We start from the raw sequence: 15,512 nt of genomic DNA on the forward strand, positions 1-15,512 counted from the left end.
GAGATCAGGAAAACTTGGGGATGGGGCTAGGGAATCACTGCATCTGATTCTGGAACCAGTACATCTCATCATGCAGATAATTTACTATCAGGAGACAGAAAGGAAGGCACGTGAGTGACAGCACTACTCTGAAAAGGACAAGGAGGTTCCTGGAGTGGTGAGCAACTTTCTTTCCTTTTCCCTCATGCTCTTTTAGCTCAGGAGTTTCACTGGCATGCAGAATGCTATGGAGCTGTGTAGACGTAAGTTTTCTGCTGGTTATTGGCTCTTACTGGAAATTGCTATTGTAAATGGTCAGGATTTTAGTTCCCCTTTTCACTAACCATCAGGCTTCTTTTCTAACCAGGGAGGCAATAATAAACTAAAGTATCTGACTTTGTTTTAAGATTAACAGTTTCTTGTTATTGAGTTAAACAGCTTATTCTTCTGTAAATAAGTTGATGCATTTATATGACACATGTCCTGTGATAATAATAGACAAGAAATTGTTTTGATTTGTGAACCTCATAAGACCTAAGATTAAAACAAGTATTTGTGGGAAATGCTAATAACATCAAAGTTGGACATTCCAGGGGAAAAAGCTGAAGGTCAACTAACAAATGTATTTTTTGTGTGTGATTCTTCAATGCCCCATTCCATTTTCCAGAAGTAAGAAAATATATTATGTAAGGACAAATTAAAAATTCTCTTTATAAACAAAAGGGAAAAAGAAGGGAAAAAAAGGTGCTGAATAATCAGAATAGCACTGAATAACACCAGTGGGCCTTATTAAAAACATCACCCTGACCTAAGTTCCACAGCTCCTAATTATCTGATGAAATTATTTATGTACACTGTTCCAGCAGAAAAACTTTTCCTTTTGTTACAATAACCCTCATTCAGACTGGAAGCACCACATCCTAGTACCAGAAGTATTGGTAGGAGGGAATTACACATGATATAACACATATGACTGAAGTTGTAACTCACCTAGCATGGGAAAGAAAGCATATCTGTCTCTTGCCATATAGCTAAATCGTTTGGATTGACATTTTCTGAGGGAAAAAACCCAACCAACCAACAAATCTGAAATAAACAAGTCACATAAAATGCATCTGTTCAAATGGTGTAATTATTCTAAGTATTATAACCAACAGAAAACGGGATGACATAAGAACTTATAAACCTAAATATCCCATTCTTACATAAAACTTTAACTGGCTCCAGATCCCAGATCTGCTCCCACTGCACTGCACAGAGGCATTTATAGAAAATGCCACCCCTTGAAAGCCTTGGGATGTGCACAAACTTCCCCAGTGTGCCTGGAACTGGAATTCACCACTTCCAACATTTTTTTCAGGCAGGTCTGTGTGGAAGGATCTTGTTGGGATGTCACTTCCAGCCCAGTGTCCACACACTGATGATTACCCAGATGGCTTAGCTCACTCAGAGGCCAAGACAAGGGTGGGTATTTGCCCCTTTGCCCACAGCTGTTCTGCTGCTCAAACTGTTTATGCCAAATATAGTGACTATTGTCTCCCTTAAGTACAGAATTATGCAAGTCCTGTTTTGATTTTCAGAGATTTCTTTGATGTCTTTCTTTGTGTCTCACACAATACAAGGAGCAGGAAGAAGTACCTGCCTATGAAAAAACCTCAAAGAAAAAGTTCCATGGCAGCTGAAATCCCCTTCAGGGTGAATAAAGCAGATCCTGCAGTGGAGCAGGAAGTACTAAAAACATCATCTTACAGACCTGCATTAACAGATACCCAAGTTCTGGCATTGCAAATACATGTCTGACCCAAAACAAATTAAGGAAGGTTAGCACGTAGTTATTTAAATTAGAAAAAGGAAAAATCAAAACTTATCATCTAGAAAAATCATTAAAAACCTTATGTTTTCCAACAGCAAAGTCATTGGGGAAGAAGTGCTAGTCGATGCACAGCTGGCCCAACAAAACTCTCCCTCCACTTTCTCTCCTTAAAAGCAATCGGATCACAAAGTTTAGAATTCCAGAGTATAATTAATGAAAGCCCTGAAGATAAAGACCATGGACTTTTCTCTGCCAAGGGCTTCTCTAGCAGTATTAAGGTGTATAACCTTTCAATGAAAAAGCATGAAAGCAAAGTGAAACACTTCTGACATATTGATTTTCAGGTAATCACACCACAGTACTCAATATTTGCAGCAGACTAATACAAATATCCCCCTGGTGTCTTAATTACAGATACAGAATTAGCCAACTCTTCTCCAGTAAAAAAAATAAATAAGATCAAGCTATACTACAGTAGCTTGTAAAATAACTCTGAATCTAGAAAATGAATAGCAGATTAACTTCTTAAAAATAATTGTGTATTGGCTCATCTGGCTGATTATTTTATGCTCACCTAACTTGAAAGAAGGTCTTCTCCAGCTTTTTCAGTGTTGGTCTGATGATGTATCTGGTCTTCCTGATTTTGTACAGAAAGGGTAAATGTGGTTTGTTTTTTACTGAAGTGCCATACCTCATTTGGAAGCAAAAAATAAAGCAGAATCTACAGGTTCTCACTGACCTTAGACTGGGTAAATGTTGTGGTTTGTTCAGTAGGTTGGTAGAGCAGGTGATCTATGACCACAGAGATGAGGGTCAGCGCTTGCTCTCATAAAAAAACTCAATCAGCAAGACACAGAAGGGAAAATGCCCTCCTCATTTCTCACTGACACATACACCAGAACAAAGGTCTACTGGCTTCCTTCCATCTCACTTGAGAAGGAAATACAATCTTGAGCACTGATCATAAGAAATGGAAGCCCAAAATTCTGTTAACTTCACATCTGCAGCACTGATTCATCGTGTCCTTTTGACAAGTCCCTTCACCACCTCTTACTACAGTTCCAAAGTCTACGCAGGAATAACACTGCTTATCAACCTTAGAGGTGTTATTCAGATCAATTCAAATTAATTCTAATCTGTGAAATACTACGATAATAGGATTGGCTTAGAAATGTAATACCAGGTTTAATAGCTCCAACAATTGCATCACTACTTACTAAACAGTCCATTTCAATGTCTTTCTAGATTGTAACACGAAGCAGCGAAAGGACTAGAGATGAGAAACTTAGTAATTTAGAAAAAAAAATAAAGGTCTTGGAATTACATGTTTCAACCTAACTATTTTGTGCAGGAAGTGAATTCAGGTCTACCTATGACTATCACTTTACACTTCTCATTACACCTCCCTGTTACACTTTCAAAAATTACCATTTGAACTGATGCTTTCTATGTGACAAGTCTATCTCAGATTTGTAGGATTGTTTGTTTTTTTCATGAGAAAACATCAATCAAAATGATCTAGCTATTTCTGGAAACATGACAAGAGACAAATATGCTTTATTTCCCATGCCAGAAAGCTGAGGACTTTCTAAAAGTAGCCTTGATGTCCTGATTTCAAAGCAAGAACTGATACTTCCAACAGATTTTTGGTGTTGTTACTTTTGCTCTCTCCGTGGACATCCACCTAAAGTCTGGTCAAACTATAAACTCTTGAAAACCTGCAGTTTGGCCTCCAAAGGTGTTGTCTCCACAGACATCTTGGCAGCTGTGACTGTCAATGATCAAACTATTTGGATGACATATGGAAAGTAACTGTACTTGCTCCACATTCTCACAGCTTGCTCCCAGAAGAGGACTTAGACATGGATTATGCCCATAAAGATTTAGCCTAAAGATTATAAAGGCCAAAGCAGAGCCCCTTTTTAACAGCTGCTCTTAGATACTTGAATATATTATTATGTGTGGCAGTGAAACCAGGGACATCTTTTTCATGTTGATTGTGAATCCTTCTACATTTTTCTGTGCTCCTGCCCACATATCCGTATGCACACTGATATCAAATCACCTGCTTTCTTGGGAGGCCAAAAAACCTCCAAACTCAACAAGGAAACAAGTGCCTTGAAGTTCAAAAGATAACAAATGGTAGAAATTGTGTGAACTACAGTTTGCAAGAATGTGTCTGAACAAATGAAGTTATAGGGATAAGGTTAACATTGCAAAATCAAATTTTAATCATATCAACTTATACTAAAAGGAAACTTTTGACCCCAATTTCTTCTCTTTCTGTATAGACTGAGTTTAACACTCACCTCCAAAGAAACTGATAAATTTGTGTTTAAGAGGCACTAGAAAGTTTATAGATGAGCTTAGAACAGTTCCCAAGGAAAACAATGATACAGTGTAAGATTTGCATAACGCAGAGTACTGAGTCCTAGTTAACGAAGGTGTTATAATTATTAGGAACAGACTCTAAATAATTCATACAAACCCAAATGATCAGTGTTATGGAAAGAGGCAGTGAGATGTTACCACACAGCTGAAGACACCATAACACACATACAAAAGCATGTTACATTAAGTCTGTACAGACAGCCTTTATAGTTCTAATGTTTCCATGCTTGTCTTTGCAAGGTTCTTGTGTGGATAACCACAACACCTAGCTGAGTTAAACTACAGAGTAAGAGTCATTTTAGGAAGCATGTCAGAGTTACAAGGGCTAACGTGGTGCTGCCAGCTTAGTGGTGTTACTGACAGAAATCAAACAAACAGCAGCCAGTCTTTCAAATGACAGGTGTAAGAATTGAAAAGCTTCATTAGGAGGTTCAAATTATTGGAGCAGAATAACAGATGTGGCTTATCAGTTTTTCTTTCTGCTAGCCTGATAGCAGAGGTTTTCAGACTAAGTACTTGAGAGCAGACAAGAGTTTAATTTCCCAGTTACAAAAAGCTGAGAGCTGGAAGGTATTTATGCACTATCTCTGAGTCCTGCCACTTTAGAAACTTTGTGCCTCTCAAATGATCACTCGAGCCAAGTGCTGCACTGGGATTTCACCAATGCTAAAGGCAAAGTGCAAGATGATAGGAGCTGGGAAATGGAGAAAAAAAGCAGCAGAACCAATAATTAAAATAATTTTTAAAATCATTAGTATATTAAATAATGTTAGCAAAACAATGAAGAAAGATCCAGTATTTTAGTAGAGACTCAGAAGCTGATTTGTTAGGGTGTATTTGTACAAACTGAATTGCTTGGAAAAGTCTGTGTCACTTACTGAAACTGTTGAGCTGGGAGTGTTTGTTCCATATCCAGATGAAGGAAGGGAGGCCAAGGACCAGCGGCGTCCATCCGTTCTGGGGAAAAGATGTAAGGGAAATTACAGTCAGGAGCATATTGTGGCCAATTCTTGAGAGAAATAAGCAATTTTCTCCTCCATATCTCCTAACCTCATGCTTTTATTGATGTCTTGAGTTATTCAGATAAATCAGGTATCCTATTTACAATCACATTTGTGGAGAAGCAGTTGGAGTGAGTTTTAAAAGCAAAACTAGGTGACCTTGGAAAAGATAAAGCAAAGGGACACCAGAATCCTGTATTAAGTAGATGCTTTGTATTTGTACGAAAATTGGACTTTCTAAAACAGACAAATAAAAACAGCTCCTTGCAAACTTCTCTGAAAAAGACACTCATGCCTAACATAATTACTTATGCAGCTCCTTGTCTTCTAAATGAAGATTCAGACTGAGGACTAAAAAAATCACTTTAGATCAAGAATCAACTGAAAGCAGACTAATCTGTTTACCTAGGCAGAGGGCATTCTGCCTAGCACATTGCCTGGCACGGCTGGGAAGTTAAACCCACAACAGCAGATAGGAACAGAGCCAAGGGGCTCACTCAAAATACAGGCATAAATCACAGAAATCTCACCTAGAGTCCTTTCTCCTCCAGTCAATATAATACTAGTAGTTATTTCCCTATGGGAGCCAAATAAACATGTCCCTGAGGGAAAACATCCGAACCATTGTGGAGATACTGCAGAAAGGTCTTGTTTTGCCAATGTCAAAAGTAAGGAATTGAGGAACTACACAAAAGCTTTGAGAAGAATCAAGAAACTCTTGAAATCCTCTTCTTCCCCCAAACCGTGTCTCAGTGAGAATGAAAACTGAGCTACACTCAGCTCAGTCTCACAGCACTTTTTCTGTCTCTTATCTGATTTCATGGATTTTGTGTCCTTCATGGACAACCATGTCCTGTCGCACAACAGGACAGATGCTGAAAAGCCTCTTCCTCACAACAATTTCCATTTGCTTCATTTTTTTCTTGAAGTAGATTATCAGTTAGTGGTCATAACATGAAGTTCAATTAGAACAGTTCACTGTTCTAACTTGCTTTGGAAAGAAGTGGGAGGGTTTGGTACCCATAGATACAGTGCATCTATGTAAGTGCATTATAAAATAGGATGAAACAGTACAGGTCTGAAACAGTGATTATAAAAACCTCAACTGTTATCTTCACAGTAGTATTTCTCATCCCACTATCCATACCCATAAGTTTCATCTCCAGAAAAAAGTTCAGTGCCCACCAAGACAAAAATCCTTGTTTACAGTTTTTCCAGCCCTAGTTCCTTTTATTTTCAGGCACTGATACACACCACTCCTTGACACCTATCTTAGAATGAGAAGGAAATAAACTCACTGTTCCACATCACTGGAAGAATATTATGTCAACAGAGTTTTAAAAATACTCATGCTTCATGCATAAAAAAAAAATAGTAAGTCTGTAATGCAGATTTTTATTGCATGCATATGTTACAGCTAAACCCCATTTAGCCACAGGTGATGTTTTCTCTGGCAAGACAATAAAATGCTAAAGAACAACTCCAAAATAATTTCAGGAGAAATTTAATTCCTTTCTTAACCCTGAAAAACAACAACTATAATCATTATAAAGTTGTTGCATGCTGTGGTAAGTGACTGAACACCAAACTTCAATGACAATTCAGCTTCTTGTGACAGGGGCACTGGGGAAATATTGAGGTCAATGATTCAACCTCACTTTGGACCCTCAGTCCCAAAGCAAAACACTGTTGCTTGCTCTACAAATCACTCATTTCTTGCAAAAGGAAAGCTTAATTACTTTTTTATTGAATCATCTAAATGGTGTATTGAAATAACTTCAGAACTTTCATTTTGACCAAGTTAAAAGAAAATATCTTTCTCACTTAAAAAATTCCAGCACACCTCTTCATGCTTGGGCTATTTTCTGCTGATGCAACCAAGGGAAGCAATGTGCTAAGCAGTCAGGACACACATATCAGCTATACTCTAGCAGGAAGAAGTGGGACAAGAGTGAAAATCTTCCAAATCAAAGGAAGGGGAAAAGACTTTAAAAGCAAATTCCTCCTGCATTTATGCAAAACATTTCAAAGCCATATCAGTGTTTTGTTAATAAACATATTTTTAGAGAGACAACATGCAATTTTACTTCAGAAAAAGACACTTGGAAAGAAATCTTCTTTTTTTTATTTATTATAGACCCTTTGCTAGCACAACAAAGACATGCAAACAACAAATTTTGCCTCTAAAATGACATTTTAATTAGTTAATTAAGGAGGTGTTTTTATAGCAGCTAAATGCTATTTCATGAAGAAGCAGATCAATTTCAAACAAGAAGGAGTTAGAAAAACAACACATCTTCTCCAGAGCGCTACCTGTTTATCATTTTAAGCCAAAATGTAAAGATTTTCTGTTTCTATTACAAAGACTAGAAGCTGAATGCCTAAATGGGGTTGTTACAGCATAAACTGGTTAGGGACACGTGCTCAGCTGCACAGAAGCACAGTTCACACACACAAACAGCAGCAATGGGATACACATTACCTGTCAGCTCTGTGTCCATGGCTGTGTGGAAAAAATTGTACAATTATTATGAGAGAGGGAGCAGTAAAAGATGCATGTGAATTCTAAAAAAAAAAAAAAAAAAACAAAACCCCTTCATCTTCTGTTAGTGGTATTCCTCCAAGATCAGTTTCAGTGAATATGAGCAGAATTAACCATACATTTCCTTATTCCAACAGGAGGATTCCTGCCAGTGTTGTAGCTATGACACAATCATTGAAAGGGCATCTGACAAGGGATTTATGGTTAATCAAAAGTCAGACTAAGGATAACCTTGCAGTAAACTGTAGTGACTTTACAATAACAAGCTTTGCAAACAACTTTCCTATTCCATCTCAAGAATGAACTCATCACAGGGCTATAATGAAAGAATGGAAATCACAAATGATGTCCAAACAGGATAATAAATGAAGAAATTATACCAGTAATAAAAGGCAAAAAACCAGCAACAAGTAATTCCTGTGATGGCAATGGCAGGAAATGAGGTAAGGGCCATCTCTTAAGCCCCACACAATGTCAATGAAAAGGGTACTGTGAAATATCCATTTCTCTGGCACCACACTTGCAATTCCTTAATTCCATCATATACAAGTTAATCTGATACCACTATGGGGTAATCTAGCATGTATCTGTTGTTACTGCTGGCATAGCTATTCAGGGTGTAATGCAAGCAGAAAATAGAAACAGGTTTCTAAAAGAAGCAGTGCTTAACTGTTCTTTTCCCTGGTAGAAAAAGTATAGAGAGGAACATGCATGCTCTAAAATGAACCATTGTACTCAACAGGACAGGCTTAACCTTTATTCACCTATTTCTTAAAAAAATAGATTTAAAAAGTGGGAAAGTATGAAAGGGCACTCTTCAGGTTTTATTATTAAAACACTCATTTATTTGCTGTCTGAACTTTTAGAAAGCCGTAACACTGAAGCATCAGGTTGAAACATGACGTTTAAAAATTATGTTAAGTTTTGACAATGGTTTCTGCTGCAACTTTTCTACTGTGTTCCAAGGTCCAGAATTCCTGTGAGATACTCCAGATACTGTGAAAGCTGGTAAAAGTTCATTTCAGTTCAACAGATCTTATTGAATACACCCAGATCAGGCTTTAAAAACAAAGGTGGATGCTGTGAGTCCATTTGAATTGTCTCACCAGCAAGTAAAGCACTAATTTTCCCTCTGAGGCAAGAGAAAAATGCATATCCAGTCTTTTGCATTTCACATGCTATTAGAAAGCTTTTTCTTACGTAAGACCAGAAGACCAAAATCTACTTCAAACAGAATTCAAGGATACCAGGTCTTCTAGAAAATCACCTCAATGGAGAAATGCTCCAGGATTTTCCTGCCATTCACATAAAGGGTGTACCTTACTTCATCAAATCCTAACCCTTTATTCTTCTTTGAAGTTTTCAGACTTAACTTTTTTTTCTAACTAGTCCTCAAGCTAAATCTGTCATTCTCATAAAACTTTCTTCCTCTCAGGATGATCACACATTTCCCATTCTCCAATCATTTTAACACAGACTGGGTTTTTTCAGCCAAGGCAAAGGAGTTTAACAACTCCAAAATACCTTCCCACACTTAATCTAATAACCCACCTCCTATGCACAAACCCTGCTAGGGATCTCTCTAATTTCCCTGTTCTTTCTTTCCCACAAAACATAGCTTTCTGTTTCATTATCCATTTCTGCCTACCTGCTGGGATTCCACATTCAAATCACCATTTTTCTGCTTTTCCCACCTGTCTCTATTCTTTCTCTCCTGTTCTTAACACTAAATCCACCCCTGTGGCATCAGATTTCTTTCCAGCAGTTTGATACACCACATGACCAGCACCTGTCCAGCCCTGGCTGCAGGACAGATGACAGCTTCACATTCAGGTCTCTCAGTGCTGCTCTTCTAGAGGTTCTTGTAGACTTGCAATTTCAATTATCAGCTGTTTTTGTCATTAGAGCAGTAATGTTCTCTTGACACCAATGCCCAAGACAGCAGAGAAAACTCAAGAGTCACTACCAGTCAGAAGGTAGGGAATGAAAGCACAGAGCTGTGCACAGCTAATTCAAGGTATGTTTATATCTTTGTGTAGACATGGCAAAGAAGATCAGTACATTTTCAATACACATCAGTGAGAGCAGCATCTACAACTAAATTACAATTATCCTAAACATGAACGGCTTTAATGTCACTACGACTAAATTATTTGTCATATCACATGCCCTACACCTGTCATCCTTCTGGGATAATGCTGCTTCCTCCCTAGGCATCATTAACTACTTAATTAACTTTATCTTTTTCTGTGTCTGAGAAGTACCTAATACATTCTGATCCTGCCAAGATGTAATCCATAAGGAGTAAAATAAAATAAAATTGTAAACATCAAAGAAAGTAAAACACAGCCAAAAATGTTCTAACCCATAGGCCATTTCTAAACAAATGTGTATAGACTATTTGCTTTCCATTCCAAAGAGAATGGATCCTGCCTTACCTTCGGGCAGGAACAAAGGAAAAATGAGCAGGTGCATTTGGAGAGAAGTTCCTGGGACTGTCCAAGGGGCTGCTACCTGTTTAGGAAAGCAAAAATAAACAGTCCAAAACAATTTCAACCACCATAAGCTTATAATTAAGTCACATTAATTTCAATCCAAGTCATCTACACCTGCTAGCTGTTCCACTGAGCAGGAGCAGAATGTAACCACAGTGCTCAGTTGAAGGTAACATTTCCTCGCACTTCAGCCTCACAAATGGGTCACAAAACTCTGCTGCAGCTTCTCTGCACACCTTCTGTGAGCAAGGTGTGCACACCTGGCACTTATGTTGGGGCAGGGAGGGAGGAGGAGGAGAGGAGGAATAGGCTGATACCTCCTGGGGTATGAGGATGGCCACAGTGCAGCACAGGCCAGCAAAATCCATCTGGTCTGCAAGTCTACGAGGGGAAAAACAGCAGCTGGTTGAGATTAAACCAGCCCCAGGCTGATGTAACATGTGTCATGGGGTGATGAGAGAACTGGAGAGGTAAGTGAATTCTAGACCACTCCACAATCTGCTTCATCAAGAGCAAACTAAATTAAAAACAAAGAGTTAGAGCAACAGGTTTGTTTTGCTATGGTTTGGTTTTCTTTTGTGTTGTTAGTTAAGAGTAACAACAAGTTCACAGTTTAATATAACACAATTCAAGTCTTCATCCCAAACTGGATAATGTTTAACCTATTCCCAGCATATCCCAGGTGCAGAGAGGAGAGAGTGATAAGAAACCAATAGCTAATTTTTGGTGCTTTCATGTATTAAACTTGTACTCATTTTAATTTTTATGGTCACAGTGGAAAAACAGAACCATTTTGCTACTTTTGAACCACAGGAAGATGGAGAGGTTTGACAGTCCCAGTCTAGGAGGCACTGCAAGCTACAAGGAGGATTTAAGAAGTCACCAAAGTGAACAAGTCAGTCATGCACGAATATAAAGATCCTGGTAGCAGCACATGGTTTGGGGTGATGGTCACCAATCACTTGCAAGCAGAAAGCTGAAGGAGTGTTTTAGGATGCAGCAGGAGTGAGGCCTTTCCATGGTTTTGCAGTTGATCTAATAAACCAAGGAAGGCTGCCAGCTGTGGTGGGAACCTTGGTCTTTGCCTCCTCATTTTTCAAGTTTTACTAAAAATGAACACTGCTGTGTCAAGATTATAGTTTTGAACGAAAAGCTCATTGCCCAATGTTGTTATAAACAAGCAATGTACTGTCATTGCCTTTTTATATCTTCATCAATCTTTGAACTTTTCGGGGTATGATGAAAATAGAATTTCAGAGTAACGGAGCAAATTGGGTAATGACAGTTTTTAAATTTTGAAATTAAGTATGTGGGTGTTCAAACTCTTCTGAGCCTGCACTGTGTGGTACAGAGATACTACTAATTTTTGAGCAACTACTTTTTCAGATGTATATGCCATATTTCCTTTCAGACGCTGGAATTTTAATTAGATCCCTTGTGATCTGCTTCTAGTTTTAAAATGAAAAGCAATTAGTTTTTCTACTCAATTCAAGTCTGGGTGAAGCTTTTAAAACAACAACAGGGAGAAAGGGAATTACTACTTTCCCTAGAATTTCCCAGCACTGCTGCATCTGCTCTAGAAGAAGGCATTTTAATAAGAGAAGCCTTAGTGCAATGGTCTCGTTCACCGAGGCTGATCGAAACCCTATTTATTCTGTAGCAAAGGTAGATTCCCCTGCTGCTCCAGGGTTATAGTTGGCTACTACTGAACCTGAAATGCCTTTGTCTCAAGGGAGGCTGTTACACAGAATGATTGCCCATTAGGTAAATCAACACAGCTACACCAATGCCAATAATTCAGGCAGGAACCTTTACATCTTCCAGACAGAGGAAGAAGGATGCAGCCAAAGCATTTGTAAATCCACTACATTCAAAACACAAAACAAGACCTTATGGGCAATGAAAGTCTCAGCTACCCCCTACAAACATGATACTCATCAGATAGGCTATGAGTCCAAGAACTCACAACAGAACCATGTTGTAAAACCTGCTTCTGAGAGCCATAAAAATTAATAATAAATACAAAATATAAAATGTGGTCTTCTTTTTAGGATATTCAAATTCTTTGCTGAATATTAAAGCGAGCAGCTAAAGGTCATAAGGCACGCTGCAGAATTAGATGCCTTCCAGCACACGCAAATTTCAAAATGATCAAAATATTTAAAGCACCCTGTGTTCCACCAGCCTCATAAAAAATGAATGCCATGGTGCTCTCACACCATCCAAGGATCACAGGCATGACGTGCTGATGAACCTCAGCTCTGATAACCAGGGCAGGATCTAGGGAGGGATGTTACATATTCTGCACACTCTAAAAATAATAAATAAATGGACACCTCAGCAACAGCCATTTTTCTGCCAGAAGGTGGAACTGAACTTGCAGTGTAAGAGCAGAATCATTTAATTCAGCAGCACAGTGCTGCCTGTGAGCAGCTCCATCCATGTGCCATTACAGATGGGAGCAGGGCAAAGGTCTCAGCAGTGACAAGTTCCTCCACTGGAAGCCAGAGAGCAACCTGGCTACCTTACAGCTGTGGAAAGTAAATTTTAAAAGAGCCTGAGCTTCAATTTTCCAGCTGTAAGCACCCATCTCTTTACTAATTATAATGGTACTACTTTGATTTTAAGCTTTTTGATTTAAAATATAATCTGATGGCAACGTAGTTACCAACCTCATGGTGTAACATCTTTGTAATTTTCATATTTTAAAAAACAGATTTAAAGAAATAGAAAAAAAATGTAAGGAATACACATGTGTGCACCTCTTTTTTCCCTTTATTTTCAAAACAAAAAAAAATTTAGAATAAAAGCAAAATTTTCAAACTTGCATTCCTAAAACTGGCCACTACAAGTTTGGGAGACTAAACCAGCAGAGTGACTTCCCCACAAGCTGCATCTTTTTATGTCAAGGTAGCAGCTCATTCTGGAAAATGCTATTTCATACAGTTTGAAAACTGAACTAGCACACTTAAGTGTTCTTGGTTCAGAAGTGATTTCATGGCAGAGCTAAAATTGTTCAGATATTCTTCTTTCTCAAATGTTGAGAACTCTTTAAGTAATACTTCCAAATATTCTAGGACATGAAATTGCCTGGCATCTTGTTGTGATGCTATTTGAGACAGGCAGTCCCTGTGCCTGGATCGGTGCTCATGAGGAGGTAGGTTTGCCTGACAGAAAGACAACTGTGCTGTATCTCACCCACTGACTTTTACATTATGTACAGAAGAATAACTCCTGAGATTACTGCCATACAGGACTTCATTTCTGTGTGGTGTCTGAACAGAAACAGTTTAGAAAGCATCCCTGGTTTCCCTGCATGCTTGCTGTTCCTTCGATTTGTAGGAGAGGTTCAATATGAGCATTAAGGAGACAAGACAAAAGTTCAAGACAAAAGGGACCAGTATTTCTTAGTAACTTATCACCACATGTGCCTGAACAAACAGATTGATAGATTCTGTTCAAATACTAAACAAATATCACAGCCTGTTCTCAGATTCACCCCTCATATATGATATTTCTTAAGAAAATATTTGTGACTCTACTCTAAATTTCATCTACTTTTGTCTCTTGAATAAATTATTTTTTTTCCCAGGGAAGATACCTAAATATAGTACGGGTAGAGAACTCAAATTACAAGTAACTTATCTTCTTATGCTACTGGCTACTCTTGCAGGTAACAAAGGATATCCTTTTACTTAATAATTTTAAATCCCAGATGCAACATCAGAAAAAAAAGGAAATATTTGACAATTAGTGTTAAAGTAAGGCGGCACACCAATGAGTAGTTACTCTTCTTTTTAGAAGACACACATGTACTTCTAATAAATTATAAGCTTATAAAGCCTGAAACAGCATCAAAACCCCCAGAAGGAACTTTTAATCTTTTTAATAGACAGAAGAGAAAAGCAAATCAAAAGAAAAGAAAATATAAATGTTTGTTTATGAATATTTCTGCATTTGTTTTCTGAGCAATGATCATGTCAATATCTTGTTGCAACCTCCCAAGCAAGGACATTTCTTTGCCTCAATAAAGGCTTGTAGAGCTGAATTAGAATTTAGTGAAACCAGCACATATCGGAATTCAAAGCAAAAACCACAATGTAACTAAGTGGAGAAACTCTACCAAGAATAAAGCCTTGTTGAAACAAAATTTTACAAAGTTATCACCACCATAACCACACAGGACAGAAAAAAGGGAGTTTGAAGTGAAAAGGGATGGTCCTACACAAATTTTTAGCCATGTGTTTCATTTCAGATTCTGAAGCAGAAAATTGTTTTAATGTACCACCTGTAAGATTTTGTTAACATTTTAATTTCAAAATCATGGGTCATTTTAGAAAAACAGTGTAATTAAAGCATCTTCCTAGCCTTCCATGGCTGTTTTTTTTATAGCATCCCAGGAAAATGTGACAGATTTTTACAAAAACTTAAGAGTGAATGAGGCTTTTACAGGCATCCCTGAACAATAACTTTAGCCTTCCTTTTCTCTTCAACAGGCTGGATGTCACCTCTTGAAATGCAAAGCTCTGCAAACAGAAGCAGATGGCTCCTTCTAGATGAGCTACTGTCAATTTGCTGTTCTTTCTCAGCATTTTCTTGGTTCCAGTCTCCAGAAAGCATTTACAGAACATACTGCCATGTAGGAGGAAGACAGTCTGATTGTAATGAAAGCAGCACTCCTTGTCTTACACGCAGCAGTGACGTGTTTCCAGAGAGGCTCTGCTGTGGATGATGAGCCACAAACGTTCAGCTGTTTCATGCTCCTGACTGCTGCCCATCAGGGACATACCTGGAGCCCAACCATCTTCTCTGGCATTTTGAAACAGCGAAAACAAAGTCCTCACACATCACCTACCTCCCTCAGCAACAAAAGCATCAAGGGAACATGCTGTTCAGGCAAGCTGTTGAATCTGTATGTGTGACCCTTTCTGAAGAATCTTTCTTCTTTTCTATTGGAAGAACATCTCCACACACTTCATTTCAATGACTAACAAGCCCCTGCCCATGTGCTCTGAAATGAGCATTTCCCAGTTGCTGCCATGGTAAAATTGGCAGCAATGTAAAAAAGAAATAAAAATCCCAAACACCTCCTGCTGCCGTGAGTAGCAGACAGAGACCATAAGATGGCACACTGCACAGCTGCCAGGCTGCCGGAGGCACACGGAAACAAGCAGGATGTTCCTCCTCATGAGAACTGCAGCTAAATCACTGGCACAAATTAACCATGCTCAGAGACTCAAAACAAGAGATGTATTTAAATGTATTTATCTAATTTTATTTGGATTCGTTTT

General features: G+C 38.3%; 1 protein-coding gene across 12 annotated transcripts in view; it reads right to left on the reverse strand.

Moving 5' to 3' along the window:
• The window catches only part of MAST2 (microtubule associated serine/threonine kinase 2), a 185,366-nt gene that overhangs the window by 49,475 nt on the left and 120,379 nt on the right, over window positions 1-15,512 (reverse strand). For 8 of the 12 annotated variants that reach the window (XM_085067702.1, XM_085067712.1, XM_085067701.1 and 5 more), the window contains 3 exons: window positions 10,165-10,240; window positions 7,667-7,687; window positions 5,062-5,140 (listed from right to left, as the gene is read on the reverse strand). In XM_085067702.1, coding sequence (XP_084923828.1) covers window positions 5,062-5,140; window positions 7,667-7,687; window positions 10,165-10,240 — 176 coding nt within the window. Of the gene's footprint in view, window positions 1-5,061; window positions 5,141-7,666; window positions 7,688-9,374; window positions 9,687-10,164; window positions 10,241-15,512 lie in introns of those variants that run through there. The other 4 variants (XM_085067711.1, XM_085067710.1, XM_085067704.1 and 1 more) reach the window with 2 other exon arrangements.

This window comes from Lichenostomus cassidix, chromosome 8 (assembly GCF_008360975.1).
Source record: "Lichenostomus cassidix isolate B80296 chromosome 8, HeHo_3.0, whole genome shotgun sequence".
In the NCBI taxonomy this organism is placed as follows: Eukaryota; Metazoa; Chordata; class Aves; order Passeriformes; family Meliphagidae; genus Lichenostomus; species Lichenostomus cassidix.